Source organism: Rhineura floridana, chromosome 4, assembly GCF_030035675.1.
Source record: "Rhineura floridana isolate rRhiFlo1 chromosome 4, rRhiFlo1.hap2, whole genome shotgun sequence".
In the NCBI taxonomy this organism is placed as follows: Eukaryota; Metazoa; Chordata; class Lepidosauria; order Squamata; family Rhineuridae; genus Rhineura; species Rhineura floridana.
The window spans coordinates 44,646,461-44,665,349 of record NC_084483.1 but is presented as its reverse complement, the minus strand read 5'-3'; the positions used below and the strand labels follow the sequence as shown (position 1 = coordinate 44,665,349).

The following is an 18,889-nucleotide window of genomic DNA, read 5'->3' as shown; positions in this document are numbered from 1 at the left end:
CCAGATGGAGGAAAGGGTGGTCTGGAGATATGTCATGGTCAGACCACTTCCTGGTGAAGTTTAGACTTATGGTTCTATTTCTCCCTTGCAGGGCTGGTGGACAGTTTAAGATGGTAGTTGTCCTTGGAGACTAATGGAATCCTCTGGATTCCTGAACTGGATTCAAGTAAATGGAGCAGCTTACCACATTGAAGCCCTTGTTACCGTTATTGGCAAGACTAGATTCTTTGCTAGTGAATGCATAGGGTCGAGGGTTCTTGCTTTCTCCCTTCCTCCATGTCTTGTATGTCGAACATTAGTTCACCTAAGCTCACAGGTTATCAACAGCAATCGTCTAGTGTAAGTGGAGAATAGAGGAGACCCCACTCAAGAATTCTTGAGTCTTGAGAGGTACCAGAAATTTTCTGTTTGGGAGTCAGACTTCACACAGCAGAACAGTCTTTATGATATATGCTATTTATTAATATCTTGCACACTACAACTAATAAAATGCATTCTAGGTGGCCTTAGCCATCACTGCAGAAATAGAAAAATAGAAATATATATCAGCATGAAAAGTTGCTGGATATCCATTTAACATCAAAGTATAAGACTCTGAAGGCACATCTTAATTAAAACAAGTTACAACAGTAGAAGGACTGAGTTAAACTCATATCATAGTCATATCACAGAGCCAAAGTACAAGGTACATGGAAATACCCATCAGATATAAAGGATGGAATAGGTGGATGGTTCTCCTGCTTTCTTTGACAGCCCCCCACTCCAGAAGAGCTGAGGGGCCCTGAGTGCTACAAAACCTGGCCTTTTATACACTTTTTTATCTAAAGGAAGGTATGTTCCCATGTTCTTATCTGCTTTTTGCTACTTCTCATCAGGCTCTCATCAGATGCTCCTGATGAGTCTTTCTTTCTCAACTAGTCAGCTTAACTTCACCATATAAAGATTTCCTCTTACTTCATATTGACAATTTACATGACACATTGGCTGTCTGCCCAGACCTGTTATTTCTATATCTGTTCCGGTTGTTTCTCAGGAACATTACAGCTTTAGTCAGGAGATAGAGGGGGGAAAGGGGGGGGCAGTTTCACACTACTCTGGTTTTACTATTTCGCTCTTACGCATAAAGCAGACTTTATAAACTATTTCAATAAATCTAAAGCATCTTCTAAGTAAATTTAAACATATATAAATGATTTCAGTACATTATATGCATATTTTGCATATGCATATTTTAAGCCACTATCTAGGCTTCCATATTACACTGTGGAACAATGAGACACATCGGGCTCTTCATAAGGTGCCATTTCTGGCATTGTGGAGCCTGGTTTGCACCTTGGCACACCAATGAACTAAGGGCAATGAAACAGGCTGGATGACAGCTAGAGCACAAGTGGTGAAAGATGTGCTGTAAGGTTGATCGGGCATCAGTAACCATGCCTAATGTGTGGCGGTGAGGGCAGTGAAGAAGACCCACTTCTCTGCCTCCATCTTATCTTCAATTAGCCATCCAGTCATATTGTCAGGGGTCTGTTAACATCAACTCCAGGAGTTTTAGACTGTGAATTGTTTGCAAGGCACTTGGAGGGTAAAGTTGCTCGCTTCCATAGCAACCTTGATGCCCCATCTACATCTACTGTAGTCCCTAGTGAGGTGTCCAGTTCAGATTCAGTGATGCAGCCTGATGACATGGACAAGGTGCTTGTGATGATATGGTCAGCAACATGTCCTCTCAACCCTTATTTATTTATTTATTTATTTATTTATTTATTAAATGTATATCCCACCCTTCCTCCCAAAAGGAGCCCAAGGCCTTCCCCTTCTTCATTCATTAAAGCTTGCTGAGGAGGTATGACTGAGTGGATCCAGGGTACGGTCAATGCATCTTTGCAAGAGGGAGTGGTTCCAGCCACCCTGAAAGAGGTGGTGATCCGACCACTTCTGAAAAAGTCTGCCCTGGACCCATTGGTTTGTGACAACTACCACCCAGTCGCAAATACTCCCTTTTTAGGAAAGGTGATTGAAGGGGTTGTGGCGCAGCAATTGCAAGTACTCTTGGATGAAACAGATTATCCTGACATTCCAATCTGGGTTCAGGCCTGGTTGTGGGACTGAATCAGCCTTGGTTGCCCTAATGGATTACCTTTATCGGGAGAAGGCCAGGAGGAATATGACCCTGCTATTCTTACTTGATCTCTCGGCGACTTTTCAGATCATTGGCCATGGTATCCATCTGAGCTGACTTGGTGAGGTAGGTATTAGAGCACTGTTTTACAGTGGTTCTAATCCTATCTCCAGGGTCATTTTCAGAGAATAGCATTGGGTGATTGTCTTTCAGCCCCCTGGCAGTTGTGCCATGGGGTGGCACAGGGTACCATCTTGTCCCCCATGCTGTTTAACATCTATATGAAGCCCTTGGGAGTGGTCATCGGGAGATTTGGGGTGAGGTGTCAGCAGTACACTGATCATACGCAGCTCCATTTCTCTGTAACATCTGAATTGGGAGAGGCCATGCAAGCCCTGAACCAGTGCCTGCACTCTGGGCTGGTGCTGGATGAGGGCCAATAAACTAAGTTTGAATCCTAGCAAAATGGTGGCACTGTGGTAGTTCTGGAGTTTGGATTATTGGTCAATTGCCTACTTTGAATGGGGTTGTAGTCCCTCTGAAAGAGAAGGTTCAGGGTCTGTGGGTACTCCTGGATCCATCTTTGTCACTAAAGCCCAGGTGACCTCAGTGGCTAGGAGTGCCTTTTACCAGCTTTGGCTGGTAAGATAGTTGTGGCAGTTTCTGGACCGGGATAGCCTGTTGTCCATGGTAACCTCTAGGCTGGATTACTGTAATGCACACTATATGGGGCTGCCCTTGAGGTTGGTCTGGAAGCTGCAGCTGTATGCAGCAGTGTGGCTGCTCACTGGGGCAGGATATCACCAACGTGTTACCCCACTGTTGAAAGAATTGCACTTGCTGCCCATTAGCTACCGGGCCAAGTTCAAGCTTCTGGTTTTGGTGTACAAAGCCCTACACAGCTTCAGACCAGGATACCTGAAGGATTGTCTTATTCCTTATACACCAAGTCATTCACTGCACTCTACAGGTGAGGGCCTCCTGCAGATATCATCTTATCAGGATGTCTGTTCTGCACAACATAGGAAGCAGACCTTTAGTGTTGTGGCACCAACCCTTTGGAATTCCCTCCCCTTAAATATTAAACAGGCACCATCTCTGTTATCTTTTCGGTGCCTTTTGAAGACCCTTCTCTTTCAACAAACCTTTTAAGTAGAGACCTTATCCCAGTCTGTGTTGGAAATGTTTTTTAAGATGTTTTTAAAGTTTTTTTTAAAGTTTTTTTTTAAGACTTTTTAATATGTTTTAAAGATGTTTTGTTTTAATATGTTTTAATAGTTGTTGTGCTGTAATATGTTTTAAAGTCTGTTTTTAATAATGTTTTAAAGCGGTTTTAGTGGTTTTGTTTATCTCCCTGGGCTCCTACTGGGAGAAAGGGCGGGATATAAAGCAAATAAATAAATAAATAAATAATATAAATTTAATAAATTAATTAATTAAATGTCACATCTATGTAGCCATGATGTAAGCTGGGATGCCTGTAGCTTTCTGCAAAGTTCTGAAGACAATTCTAGCACACGCTTGTAGTCAGTCAGAAATTTGGGGAAATGGCTTTTTTGCCTTCACCGTTTGGCAGCTCGACACAAATGATCAACCTACCAGTGGGTTATATGCACACTGGGTTATAAGCACTATTACCAAAAGGTCTGAGAGAAAAATGGCCTTCCAAAATTCTCCACACTATTTGGAGGTTAGCAAAATTGCATGGAGAGGGCATTTTATCATCTGTTTGGCATGGTAGTGAAATACTCCTAACTGTCCCCACCCACCCACGAAAATTGATCTTCTGGGAAATTTCAGCTTACTTAATGTTGAATAAAACTCTAGTTAGTTCATATTATTGGATGAAGAAAGTAACAGGCTAAGACAGAAGGGCTGGAAACAGTAGGGGCCAAGCCCATTGCTTCCTTTAACAATATTAAAATAATATTGAACAATGTTAAAACTGGATTCACAGTTGCAGCCAAAATCCACAGAGGCCATTGTGCTGAATGTTCTCCAGGGGGAAGCCTGAAATTTTCCCACCATTCAGGAGGAACTCAAAAAAGAACATTTTCAAGAATTTGTCCAAAAACTCTTCTGAGAAATTTCAGTCCAGTCCTAATTACCATCTGGCAAACAGTATGTATTCACCTAATGTCTTCCTTCTGCAAGAGTTATAAATTAGTATTCAAGAGCATAAATCGCTAACTGGAACATAGTAGTTTCAATCTGAGGTAACAGGTGTTTCAGTGGGAAAATCCATGAGTTCAAACAATATTGTGTGTGTGTGCATGCATGCACAAATGCTTCCTTTAAATACAGTTTTAATTCATTACTGCTCTAATGCATCAACCTGTGTCACTGAGTTTAGAACTAACTTTGTCAATGAATACAAATGGTTTCATTAACACTTATATTGATTTTTCTGTTTCCACATGAATAGTATGCATGAAACGGAAACCAGTAGTCTCCATCAAAGTTCTTCAAGATAGCCAGTAGTCTTTGAATTTCTGTTGCTTTGTATCAATCTGCTTATATTTTGTGAGAAAATACTTTCCATGTTAACTGGGGAAAAATGACATGAAGTAGAAGGCTAGAAAGAAAATCAAAGAATTTAATGATATTTCCCTTCAATCCAGCTAGTAGCAGGTGCCTCATTCATTTGTTTCTACGTTGAGAGGCTGAATTTACACTTCATGATTATTTTTCTATAGCCATCATTGATAGTTCCAGTGCAACACAGCTTACCACATTAATATTTATACCCAACTATTAAAATACTCTCATATGAAAAGAACCACAGCAGGTTTGTGCCACAGTTTTCCAGCTTAATTCAAATTGCTTTATTCAAACAATATAGGGCAAGATATTTTCCCTCTTCCAGATGCATACTAGTCTGAAGTTCAGCAAACATCCTAAAAACAAAATGTGCAAAGGCAATAATCTGAAGTGAAAGGTTAGAGAAAGGATTCGAAGAAGTAAACAGTGATTCCCTTTTTCTATCAGCATAAGTATTGCTGCTTTCTTGAGATCTGAATTTGTTTAGGATCAAAAATTTGAGGTTAAAGACATATTCCAAAAACATGAAACTGACAAGCAACATTACCCAGAAGCTTCTATTTACTTTGATTAATAAAAGAGATGGGTGAGCTATCTGATGCTCGCTTTACATGAACTCAGAAATTATCTAAGTTTTGGGAGGGGGCAGGATAGGAAAATATGATTTTTTAAAAGCTTTTTGAGGTGAGGCAAGTGCAAAAGCCCTTAGAAGAACTATATCTTCCATGATCCCCTGGGCTTTTGTACCCTGATGCTCTGTTACAGAAAGAGTCAGAGGAATAAAGGAGAAAGGAAGGAAACCCTGGATCCTCTCATTGTGTGCTGCCACTGCTGCTGCCTCCTCCATTGCTTCAAAGGTATGGGAAGGAGTAATTGTATTTCAATGATAGGAGGACTGGGGGGGGAGGACTTTGGGGGGGAGGCAAGGGCTGGCAGGAATAATGGGGGGGCATTTTTCCAAGTTCTCAGAATGGCTTTTGATTAATCTTTTTAAGGTCATTTTTGAGTTAATGAACGGACGTGGGACCACTCACACCCATCGGTTATCTGGCGCACTTGTGGCAAACGTGTTTTTTTCCACAGAATAACAAACCACAACTGATTCATCAAATGGAGGGGAAAGGAGTCTTGACTAGCTGTTGGAGCCCTGACAAACTGTCCACTCTTTCTGATGGCAGAACTAGGAACTGTGGTTACAACTCAAGCATATTAAATTACTACCACTATTATCACGTGATAGATTTGCATTCACTTTAGGAATAAATCAACCTACTCACCAGGTTGTGGCATCGTCCAAGCCTCACATTTGAAATGCTCGCTGGGTTCAGATGACTGACCTATGCCAGCTATATTTGCAGCTGCAATTTTGAATTCATAGTAGGCATTTTCTGTCAGATCCTCTACCTTTGTAGGACAGTTGACATTAAAAACAAATTTAATGTGGGTAGCATTCATATGACCTTCTTAACAAAAGAAAAACATTCAAAATCTATTCATTTATTCCAAGTTAAGTTTTGAAGTGCTTTAGGCTGAATAGACAAGTTTAAAAAATAGGGAGAGGAGCTGTTGTTCTAAATGTTTTGCTATATAAATACAACCAGGTTCCAGAAGTGTAGCTGGTCTCTTGTAATTAAAAAAACCCTGACCTGTGGAATTGTAATGGTTGGCTTTTTATGACATGAGGTTTTGGTGTCAATAGCCTAAAAATGAAATAAGCTCTGGTCCAGAAACATGCATCATACACTGAATTGATTGGTCTATAAAGTTCCACTCATACACAGGCCTCATTCACACAAAACAATAATTCCTGGTCAGAAATAAACCAAGGCTTAACCATGAATAAGCAGTGTTCTGATGCACAATGGTTAATTGCTCCTGCTCCACCATACTCCATCCTGCCTCCAGGAAAAACAAAGCACAAGGCTTGGCTTAGGAATACATGCAAACCGGTACTCACGGTTTGTTTCTCCAAGACAAACCATGAGTGGTGAGTCAATAACAAACCTTGGCTCTTGCTTGTGGTTTCTTTGAAGAGAAACAATCCTTGAGCACAGGTTCACATGCACCACTAAGTCAACACTTGTACTTTGTTTCTCCCAGAGTAGGCACAAAGTGAAGCAGGAGTGATTGACCAGCATATACCAGCATATTGCTTGTTCACAGAAAGCCATGGTTTATTTCTCACCATGGCTTACTGTTACATGCATTTTGGCCCACAGTCTTATCCTGTTACAAACCAGCAGAATAAAGGTACATGCATAACTTTTTCTTACCTATACCAGCACAAATATACTACAGCACTGTCCCAATGTGAGAGGAGCAGATATTGTTGCACGGTATTCAGCTCTTAATTAAGTCTATTTTAGGGTGACTAAATGCCCAAGAGCACAGAGCTCTTTGCCTTCAATAATTGCATAGAAGAGGAAAATTTCAGCAGCGTAGTTAATAGAGCTGGGTTGAGAAAGGCTGTACCAGCTGAAATTTTCTCTTGTGCGCAGCATCTGGCTAGCATGGCTTATTCTGAACTCTACCACATCTTCTGTAGCCAGCTACTTACAGCAGGGATGGGGACCTTCTGGCCCTACAAACATTGTGAGATTACATCCCTGACCATTGGCCATGCTGACTGGGGCTGAAGGAACTTGTAGTCCTGGAACATTGGGAGGGCCATGGGTTCTACCACTCCTGACTTATACAGAGGGACAAATGGCTGCATACTGAGTTGACCAAAGAACCACACAGATTTTACTGGTGAGGTTGGCATTTTTGAAGGTGGATACAAGAGAGGCAGGTTCAATAACCTGCCCAGCTGTAGATGTCACTGTCTTTTGATCTAGCCTAATTCATAGGGTTGTTTTGAGTTAAAAATAAGACAAGGATCTATAATGGTTCTCTCTGAGTCTTTCAGATAGGGAGGGGGGGATAAACAACTATGTCTTCTAATTGTTACTTGTTCTTATTTGTGTGTTTGTTATAGCACCAGCTTTGGATAAGATAAAATGGGAAATCATTAAATAAAATTATTAAATAAATAAAAGATGTGCAAAGTGAAAGAAACAGAAGACAGGATTTTGCCCATAAAGGCTTACAATCCAAATTTCCTGACTCTGTGAGTGTGTGTTTAGGGGTCAGGAGAAAATTCAAGACAAAGAAGGGTAACACAAATAGGCTTTCTTTGAGTTTGTGATAAGGACTAAAGAGTTAAGCCAAAGGATTTACCAAAGACATGGATGTTGGGGAGGGGAGGAAGAGAGAGGTGGTACCATATAGGTGTTCTAAGAGGTTGCTAAGTAACAGCAAGAGGGAAGGAAAGAAATCTTTTAAGAGATCAGGAAACTTTTGGATTGCTGACAGCAGTAGAGCGGAAGGAACAAAAATCAACAGGAATTGGGGACAGAAAGGTAAGGGAGTGCGAAAGTGGAATATTGCCATTATGGGAAAAGATGATGAAAGCATATGACAGAGAAAGCAATATTACTAAAGTTTTCAGGCATGCTTGTGTGTGTGCTTTCTGGTTTATTTAACTTTGTAGGCCTTACAATGTAGGGTCTGATTTATCTTGTTCGGATTTCTAAATATGATCATTAGGCTAAGGTCCATTTTATAGCTAGTACATTCTAAAAGTCTGTACAGTGATACATCTTTGCATTCTTCCCTTTACAGTTTACTAACACTAAGTTCCATACAGCACACAGGAATTATACAATCTTAATATGTATTTTTTGTTAAGCTTTGTATCAAAAGGTTGTTATTTGACACCAAAAAAGCAAGAGAAGCAAAAATGCATTATTAAAACTATTCAATTAAAGAACCAATTATTGTATTTAGCTTTCATTCCAAATTAATTACCTTACATTGTGTGGTGGAATGTCTGCTTTAACTGTGAACCAGCTTTGCCCACTGTACATGATATACTGATGTCCAGCATTAGCCAATGCAATGGTATGTCACACACTATGACATACTTGCATGGGGCAAACCATCATGTATGTATGCAAATCAGACTGACAACATAGGGCCCTCCAGATGTTTTGGACTACAATTCCCATAATCCCTGCCCAGTGGTTAGAGCTGAAGGGATTTGTAGTACAAAATATCTGGAGGGCACTACATTGGCTACCACTGATGTAAATCATACTACGCAACATATTATTATGGGTTTGGGGTTGACATATATTATTTCTATGAGTCCCCTTCCAGCCTCTGATTTAGAACTCTGCACCTGGGAGTGAGAAATCCAGGGCTGGTTCACATGGTGATTTAATATGAGATGGGTTCTACTTGCATGTCCCTTCAATTCGCAGTGATCACATGATGTAGGAGGCAAAGTTTTTAATCTGCAGCAAATCAATCCAATTTTAATCCGAAAAGGGAAGGAAAAACCATCTGTACTTTGCATCTCTAGGGGCTTGTAGATGCTTAGCTCCAATACTTTTGTGAGTCCATGCCCACTCCCTCCTCCTCCCTTTGTTATGTCATTTCCTGCTGGCTCCCGTTCTGCAAGCCTGCTGCAAATTGTGCTTTTTTTTCTTTCCCCCCTAACTTGTGCAAAAAAGCATAACATTGTTCAAACAAATATTTGTATTTCTGCTGGATTCTGAAGATACAAATAATCAAACATGAGGATTTTTTCTTTTTTTTAATGAAACTTACTTTGGAACAAACTGAGCACGTTTGGTTGCCAAGGTAACCAGAGGAAGTGATAGTTTGACCTTATGAGGGTGTGGTCATTAGGAAGCTGTGTGATTGACCCTCCTTTCAGTATGAACGGAAAACAGTGATCGGAAGGTAGGAAGTGTGATCTTTAAACTCCCATCGCGATGGGAAAAGATTAACCATTTAAACGGAGTTCAGCTTCCTTGTAAATGAGCCCCCACTCTGCTGGTCAGATGAGTTTCCTTTGTTATTCTAACAGAGTGGCCAGGTGAGTTAATGGGCCTATGAAGTGCCCATTAACTGAGCCAGGGAGATCCTATTGTTATTGAAACTCTTCAGGAGAGCCCCCCCCACTTCCTGAGGCCGAGGAGATATTTGAGTCTTGAGTTGAGTGGGAGGAAAGGCTGGGGACTGGAGGCAGGCAGGGAGGCTGGCTCTCTGCACCATGGCTTTAGGGTGCCTCCTGTAAGCTTGATGGAAAATGCAAGATCTGTTGGACTGCTGATGCCTTGAACCCCTCTATCCTAAGCTCAGGTTGGAATGTGTGTAAATAAACCATATTTCATAAAGACACCACAGTCTGCGCTGACCTTCTTTCCAAGAAAACCGAACCCCTTGGCGAGAACAGGGACCCCTGGAAATCTCTCACCACTTGGAGATTGGGGTGGTACGCAACACTGGTTTCAGGAGTGGGGTTGAGTTTCCTGTAAGAAGCATTGGGAGCAAGGTGTGCCTGAGTTAAAATGGAGGGAGAAATAGCAACCCTCCTGGAACAGATAAAATTGATGTTCCAGCAGCAAGCAGAACGGATTGAGAAAAATCAGCAACAAAGGCAACGACAGTGCCAGGAGGACCAGCAGCAAAGGCAACGAGAGCACCAAGAGGACCAGCAGCAAAGGCAATGAGAGTGCCAGGAGCACTGGCAACGAATGGAGGAGATATTTGAAAGCATCTTTGGAGAGATGTATCCCTCCTGCCAGATTGGCCGCTACAAGGGGTTGAGAGTGACCCAGGAGTCCAGGTGCAGAGCACCCAGAGTGGGGTGGCTAAAGAGATCCAGAAAGTGGATGGGCAGCTGGAGGGCTTGGACTGTGAGGAGTTGCAGTCAGTAGTAGAGGAGGAAGAAAAGAGGCCTTGATTGTCCAGGAGCCTGCTGGGGGGAAGACACCAGAAAACTGGAACTGAAGCCCAAAGATTTGAAGGAGGACAGGCTGGAAAATGAAGAGGATCGGAAGAAAGTGGCGCAGATGGCGGAGAAGAGATACTGCTCTTAGATTTCTCTGCTCCATGTGAGCCTGCTGTTGAAGAAGCAGTGCAGGAGGTAGAAGGGGCTTTGGAGAAAGGTGAACCATAAGCTGGACAAATGGCTGTGCAAGAAAAAGTGCAGGAGGAGAAGTCTGAGGTGGAAGTCCAAGTCCAAGAGGAGCTCCCAGCGCCAGGAGAGATGGGTGAGATAAAATCCCCAAGTGACTTTGCCCCTTGAGTGCCCTGTGATGGTGTTACAGTGTGGGATCTGTTGGATGCAGTCTCTGAGCAAATTCCAGCAGTGAGAGGCACCCAGCACCCTGTGAGTTTGGAGGGCAAGAGACAATGGGAGGGTTACCTGGCTCTGTTTGGGCCCATGATTCACACTGGAGACAGGGAGGGAGAACAGAGAAGATTCCTTTCTGCCAACCTGGGTGGACTAGGCCAGCTAGTCCTGAAGAAGATGCCCCCAGACAAAGACTTGTGGCAGGACTTTGATTTGGAGTTTGGGGCAGGAGATGAAGTGGACTGGCTTAAAGACTTTTCCCAGAGCAGAGAGTGGGAGGAAAATGGCTACAGTCTGCCGTGTGCTGATGAGAAAACAAATCTGTTCCAGGAGATGAGTCCCACAACCCTGCAGGCAGCAGCAGGGATCAGCTTGGACGGGGAACTCCATAAAGCCCCAAGACAAAAGGCCATGTGGGCAACTGCATGGGTTGGGGTTGGGGGTTGTGCTTATGGGACTGTGTACTGATTTGCTGTAGGAATTCTTCCTGATGGTTTCAGTATTGCTTTTTGGATTTTGATTTGTGCTTTTTTGCATGCTTGTGAGGATATGAGCTGGTTTAATGATTTTGGGGGGGAAATTAAGCTGATAGGTTTTTGCCAGGTTTTAATGTTTAAGATTTATTACATTGTGTCTGTTAAATTGTGGGTGTGTGTACAACTGTTTGGGGGAGCAAGGGAAAAATGTGACCTTTCCAAGGAAACCAAACCCCTGGGCAAGTGCAGGGACCCTTGGAAATCTCTAACCGCTCAGAGATTGGGGTGGCATGCAACAATTCTTCTGCTCTTTGTTGTAAACACTTCTGCTCTTTGTTGTAAAATTCTGTATATGCACCTTAAACATATTGGGAGCAATCCATCCTCTTGTGCACAACTTTTTCTGGTCAGAACACAAATCACTTGATCCACAGGCGGATCTTCTCCAATGCATGCACTTACACGCATGGAGGATAGAACAAGCCCAACTTTAATATTTCAGGCAATATTTTGGAATCTGATCTATATGGTTTTATCACAGCCAAAATGAAATCATAAAAATAAATTAAGTCTAAATATCAAAAGTGTGAAAGCAATACTGACCGTATAAATTCTTTCTTTAACAGCAGAAGAGTTAACTTCATGCCAGTTGTGGTGGTTGACCTCTCGTTTGTCTATGTAGTAGCCCAGAATATTTGATCCACCACTGTATCTTGGAAGTTTCCAGCCAATGGTCATTGAGTGGCCATCACAGTTGAGAAGTGTGAGACCATAAGGATAGGATGGACAAGCTTTAAGAAATCAAGCACATGAAATGTTAATGTCACATAATTGACAGCATCAAATTACCAGGGTGGTAGTTAATGCTTGTCCTATTCAGAAACGATCCACTGAAGTTAATAAACAGGACTAACTTAAGTTTATCAATTTCAGCGGGTTTATTCCAAGTAGGATTAGTTGAATATAAACCCTTCTCTTCTACATTCCAATTGCCTTATGGTGAAATAATGGTTTTAGAGAAAACTCTACACTTACAGTGCAATCCTATGCATGTCTATTTGGAAGCAAGTCTCATGTGCTCAAGGGGGCTTAGCCCTAGTAAGTATTTAGGGTTGCAGCTTAAAGTCTAGAGTCAGAGAAAAAATTAACCAAGGCACTATTGCCCATCAGCCCTCATCAGTACTCTTCCATGTTATCTGGCTAAGGCATTTAACAGAAAATAGCTAGGATAATCATTTCCCTAAAGTCCTAAACACAGAAAAGATGAGATTGTTAAGAACTTCTTCTATAAACGTATTTTTCTTCTCGGGCAATCTACTAAATTCCTTTAATGAGCCAAGCTAGAAGGGTGGGCCTACATCACCTTTTCTCCAGCGTGGTTCCCCACATCCTGCTGTAATCTATCATATCACTTCTCAAGTGGAAACTCCTGATAATGTGAAAAGCTCCCATGCTATTGGGACAAGAAGCAGTACTACATGTTACAGTATGAGACAGAGTCACTGTGTGGAATTGGCTCACCACATGGTATATAATGCATATACTGGCCCTTTTACGTATGTGAGTACTGAGGAATTCTGAAAGTGTTTTTTTGTTGAAGCTTGATCCATACAGAATGTCACTTACTGAGGGCTGCCTGTACTGATACAGGTTCAGACTCCTGAGAATTTTCACTCAGTCCCACTGCATTTGCAGCTTTCGCACGGAAGATGTATTTCTCTCCTGTCGTTAAGCCATGCATAGCAAATCTGAAATTAACAGAGATGTGGATTGTTGTAGCTTTTCACTTTAAAGATGAGAATTCCTGCCCTACATTTGCATCAAAAGTGCATTCAATGTGAGTAACTTCAAACTTAGTATAATTTCAGCAATATCTCAGTTCAAAACAGTTGTGGAACATGTAATGATACACATGAAGTTGCCCTCTTGGTAGTTCCATTGCCCTTGGAAGTTCAGGGGATTTCAGTACAAGGGAGGGTATTCTATGTGGCAGCCCCTAAGCTGTAGAATTCCCTCACCACAGAGGTGCATCTGGCACCTTATTTGCATAGTTTTATCATAAGCTAAAAACACACCTCTTCACCTTGGCCTTTGGCACCTGAGATATGTATTTTTAGAACCCGCTCTATTCTTCTGGTTGTAAATTGTTTCATAGAATCATAGGGTTGGAAGGGGCCTACAAGGCCATCAAGTCCAACCCCCTGCTCAATGCAGGAATCCAAATTAAAGCATACCTGACAAGTGGCTGTCCAGCTGTCTCTTGAATGCCTCCAGTGTTGGAGAGCCCACTACCTCCTTAGGTAATTGGTTCCACTGTCGTACCGCTCTAACAGTTAGGAAGATTTTCCTGATGTTCAGTTGAAATCTGGCTTCCTGTGAGTCCATTATTCCATGTCCTGCGCTCTGGGATGATCGAGAAGAGATCCTGGCTCTCCTCTGCGTGGCACACTTTCAAGTACTTAAAGAGTGCTATCATATCTCCCCTCAGTCCTTTCTTCTCAAGGCTAAACATGCCCAGTTCTTTCAGTCTCTCCTTGGAGGGCTTTGTTTCTAGTCCCTTGATCAACCTCGTTGCCCTCCTCTGAACCTGTTCCAGTTTGTCTGCATCCTTCTTAAAGTGTGGTGTCCAGAACTGGACACAGTACTCAAGATGAGGCCTAACAAGTGCCAAATAGCAATACTTCATGTGATTGGAAACTATACTTCTGTTAATGCAGCCTAAAATAGCATTTGCCTTTTTTGCAGCAACATCACACTGTTGGCTCATATTCAGCTTGTGATCAACAATCCCAAGATCCTTCTCGCATGTAGTACTGCTGAGTATCCCCCAAATTATAACTGTGCATTTGGTTTGTTTTTCCTAAGTGTAGAACTTTGCACTTATCCCTGTTAAATATCATTCTGTTGTTTTCAGCCCAGTGCTCCAACCTATCAAGATCCCTTTGAATTTTGTTTCTGTCTTCCAAGGTATTAGCTATCCATCCCAATTTTGTATCATCTGCAAGTTTGATAAGCATTGCCTACACCTCCTCATCCAAGTCATTAATAAAAATGTTGAAGAGCACTGGGCCCCTCACCGAGTTCTGTGGTACCCCCTCATTTCCTCCCCCCCAGTTTGAGAAGGAACCATTGATAAGCACTCTTTAAGTACGATTCTGTAGCCAACTGTGGATCCACCTGGTGGTTGTTCCATCCAGCCCACATTTAACTAGCTTGCTAATCCGAATATCATGGGGCACTTTGTCAAAAACTTTGCTGAAGTCAAGATATATTATGTCCACAGCATTCCCACAGTCTATCCGGGAGGGTAAAGGTAAAGGTGTCCCCCCACTTATAGTGCAAGTCGTTTCCGACTCAGGGTGACGTCTTGCGACGTTTACTTGGCAGACTGTATATATGGGTAGGATTGCCAGTTCCTTCCCCGACCTTTCTTTACCCCCCAGCATATGCCGGGTACTCATTTTACCGACCACGGATGGATGGAAGGCTGAGTGGACCTCAACCCCTTTTACCGGAGATTCGACTTCCTCCTTCCATTGGAATCGAACTCCGGCCGTGAGCAGAGCTTCGGCTGTGTTACTGCCGCTTACCACTCTGCACCACGGAGGATCTACCCGGGAGGTTACCCAATCAAAAAATAAGATAAGTCTGGCAGGATTTGTTCTTGATAAATCCATGTTGGCTTCTAGTAATCACTGCATTGTTTTCAAGGTGCTTACAGCCTGACCACTTTATAATCTGCTCCAGAATTTTCCCAGGGATTGATGTCAGGCTGACTGGTCTATAGTTCCCAGGTTCCTACTTTTTACTCTATTTGAAGATTGGGACATTAGCCCTCCTCCAGTCATCTGGCACTTCACCCATCGTCCACGATTTCGCAAAGATAATAGAGAGTGGTTCCAAGAGTTCTTCAGCCAGTTCCTTCAATACTCAAGGATGCAGTTTATCGGGCCCTACAAATTTGAACTCGTTCAAAGTGATTATTCCTTGACCATTTGTCTATCAGTCTCAAGCTGCAATCCTGCCCCTTCAACTTCACGTTTCCCAGGAGGATCATAGACCCTCTTTTGTGAGAAGACTGGGCCAAAGTAGGAATTAAGCACATCTGCCTTTTCTTTGTCATTTGTTGTCATTTTGCCATCCTCATTGAGTAGCTGTACCACCATTTCTTTTCTGTCTTTCACTATGGATGTACTTGAAGAAAGCTTTTTTTATTGCTTTTGGCATCTCTCATTAAGTTCAGCTCATTCTCAGCTTTAGCCTTTCTGACACAATCCCTGCAGTTCTGTGCTATATGTCTGTACTCTTCCTTTGTGGCTTGGCCTTCCTTCCACTTCATGTATGTGTCCTTTTTTGTTTTCAGGTCATCTCTAAGCTTTTTGTGAAGCCACATTGGCTTCTTCTGCTGTCTTCCACATTTTTCTTTGTTGAAATTGTTCGCAACTGTGCCTTTAAAATTTCCTTTTTTACAAACTCCCAGTCATCTTGGATTCCTTTTCTCATTAGGGTTGCTTGCCACAGAACCTTACTCACAAGTGTTCTGAGTTTATTAAATTCAGCTTTCCTGAAGTCCAGGATATGTGCATGGCTACTCTCAGCTTTTGCTTCCTTTACAATCAAGAACTCTAGTATAGTGTAGGCACTTTCCCCCAGATTTCATAGAATCATAAAATCATAGAGTTGGAAGGGGCCTTGTAGGCCATCGAGTCCAACCCCCTGCTCACAGCAGGAAATCCACAGCTAGAGCATCTCCCGCAGATAGCTGTCCAGCCTCTGCTTTCCCATAACTGCCACTTCATCCATCCAAGTTATCTCTGTTGGTTAGAATCAAGTCAAGGATAGCTGATCCTCTAGTTGCTTCCTCCACTTTCTGTAGGACAAAGTTATCTCCAAGTCAGAAAATTCTTGGAGGGGCCATGTTTGGCAGAATTTGTCTCCTAACTGTTATCGGGGTAATTGAAGTCCCCCATTACTCGAAATATTGGCAATTTGCTTTGCAAAAGTTTCATCCTCATCTTCTCCTTGATTGGGTGGTTGGCTGTAGATTCCAATCACCATGTTCCTTTTATTCCTTGCCTCATTTATTTTAATCTAGATACTCTTGTTGGAGCTATGAAGCTCATCCTCCTGTGTTTCTGGGCAGGGATATATACTTTTAACATATAGCTCAATTTCAACTCCCTTTCTATTCCTTCTATTCTTTTTGAACAAGTTATATCCTTCAGTTGCTGTATTCCATTCATGGGAGTCATCCCACCAAGTTTCAGTTATACCTATCAAGTCATATTTACCCTCCTGTATTAAGAGTTCAAGTTCATCCTGTTTGTTTCCCATACTCTGGGCATTAATATACAGACATCAAAGACCATGTGATTTATGGCCTAGTTTCCTTCCTACATTTTTATGAAAACTTACTGGGCCCCATTAAAGCTGTTCCTTCAGTTCCTCTTACTGTGCACAAGCCTTTGTTAGTCATTATTGCCACATTTACGTCTTCCTTCCCCTTAGGATTCAGTTTAAGGCTCTCCTGATGAAGTTCTCCATGCTGTGGCCAAACACATTCCTCCCAGTCCTTGTGAGGTGCAACCCATCACTTGTCAGCAGTCCATCTTCCATGAAGCATAGCCAGAATCCAAGTCTCTCACATTGGCACCACCTTCGGAGTATTTTTCTTTCCCTTTCCACTCCTCTTCTAAGTACCGGAAGGATGGACGAGAAAACTATCTGGGCCACAAAGTCCTTGCATTTCCTTGCCAGAGCTTCAAAGTCTGATGTAATGTCTTCGTAGATCTGCTTGGCGGAATCATTCATTCCCACATGGTTGAGAAGAAAGGGATATCTGTCAGCAGCCCTTATGAGTGATGACAACCCTTCTGTCACATCTCTAATCTGTCCTCCAGGGAGGCAGCATACCTAGCAAGTCCATGGAACTTCTCAGCAAACTTAGGTTTCAATCCCACACAGGAGGGAGTCTCCCACCACTACTACTCTTCTTCTTCTTGTCATGGGGTGTGGTTTCATTGCCTCTGCTTAACTGATCTTCAGCCTCTCACTCTCTGTCACATGGGGTCTCTTGTAATTCTTCCCCTGCAGACTGTCCTCTAGTCTCTTCAAGTACCTTGGTTCCTCAGTTCCACCGGTGATGGGTGTCTTCCCGCTGTTCTGCTCCTAACTGTCACCCTTTTCCATGGAGTTTCCTCCACTTTGTCATTGCTCTCCACAAGTCTCCTATTCTACTTCAACATGCTGTTGTTCTTCCACCTCCTGTACTTCTCTTTGCTGTTGTTGTTCCAGCATTCTATCTAAGAACTCTTCATCTTCTCTTATACTCTTCAGTGCGGCCACCCGCTGTTCCAGGCCCCTCACTTTTTCTTCCAACATGGCCACCAGTTTGCACTTGTTGCATGTATATACCATGTTGTTCTCCGGCAAGAAAACAAACTTTGCACACACCTTGCAGATCACCATCACTGGAGTGTCCTTACCATCCATAGCCTCTACTACCTTTTGTTTCTTTCTACTTTTGTTGAAATGGCCTGTACTTTGTTCTGTTTTCCTTAAGGGTAAATAGGAGAGTCCTACTGGTATGCGGTGCACCGAACAAGGGAGAATTTTTTTTTAGGGAACTCCCCCTTGACCTTCCCTGCCAAACTCCTCTGTCAAACTCCTGTTAGCTCTCCCTGTTCACTTGCTCTGAGAGCTGGCTGGCTTGTATCTCCTCTGGACCAGCTGACACAGCTCCCTCTGCTCTGCTCAGTTAGGAGTCAGGAAACAGAAGGAGTTTCAACTGATCTTAACCTTACATTTTTATATTACTGAAATCTTCCCTGGGACCTAATGGTGAAGGGAGGGTAAGAAATCAAATAAATACAACACAACACAACACAGTAATAAGCTGTACGGCCTATCACTAAGTATCAATATTATTTATTTTATGAATTGCTTCCCACAATATAACAACATATACAAAACAATTACCTAATTGGGAAATGAAAGGTTTGGAGCCTAGATAATGATTGGAAGGTGGCTGAAGCTAAGAAACTCTGACCCTGGTCAATGCCTAAGAAGAGATGACTGATCAAAATCCGCGTATGCATCTGAAGTTATGTGAAAGAAGGGCATTTTTTTAATGTAACACACACACACACACACACAATTTCCTTCACCTGTTATTCTTGATAGGCTTATGGTTACAGGGTTCCCAGTGATTTGACCCTGCCACAGAGTAGTCAATATAGTAGCCAAGCAGGCCTTCTTCATGTTTTGGCTTGTCCCATTGGACAATAACAGAGGTCCTTGTGTTTCTTGTTGCCACTATACGTCCCGGAGCAGATGGAATACCTGTGCCAAGGAGATACGTTTTTATTCTTATTTGTAAGAATGTACTTATCAACATATAACCAACTTACTTTCCAAGTCTAAAGGTTGTTACACCAACAAGTAAGTACTTAGGAGTTAGGACACAATATCCCAACTGATGAACCAGCACAGTACCAATGTAATATGGCCAAAAGCTAATCAATCCTATTGATTTAAATGGGAAAGTGTGATGGAACCAATGTT

General features: G+C 42.4%; 1 protein-coding gene across 1 annotated transcript in view; it reads right to left on the bottom strand.

Annotated features, from left to right (window-relative positions):
• MYOM2 (myomesin 2) overlaps positions 1-18,889 on the bottom strand; it is a 132,684-nt gene that overhangs the window by 50,698 nt on the left and 63,097 nt on the right. Inside the window, exons 17-20 of the mRNA XM_061622899.1 lie at positions 18,493-18,667; positions 12,953-13,074; positions 11,930-12,117; positions 5,941-6,067 (exon numbers count right to left, since the gene is read on the bottom strand). Coding sequence (XP_061478883.1) covers positions 5,941-6,067; positions 11,930-12,117; positions 12,953-13,074; positions 18,493-18,667 — 612 coding nt within the window. The remainder of the gene's footprint in view (positions 1-5,940; positions 6,068-11,929; positions 12,118-12,952; positions 13,075-18,492; positions 18,668-18,889) is intronic.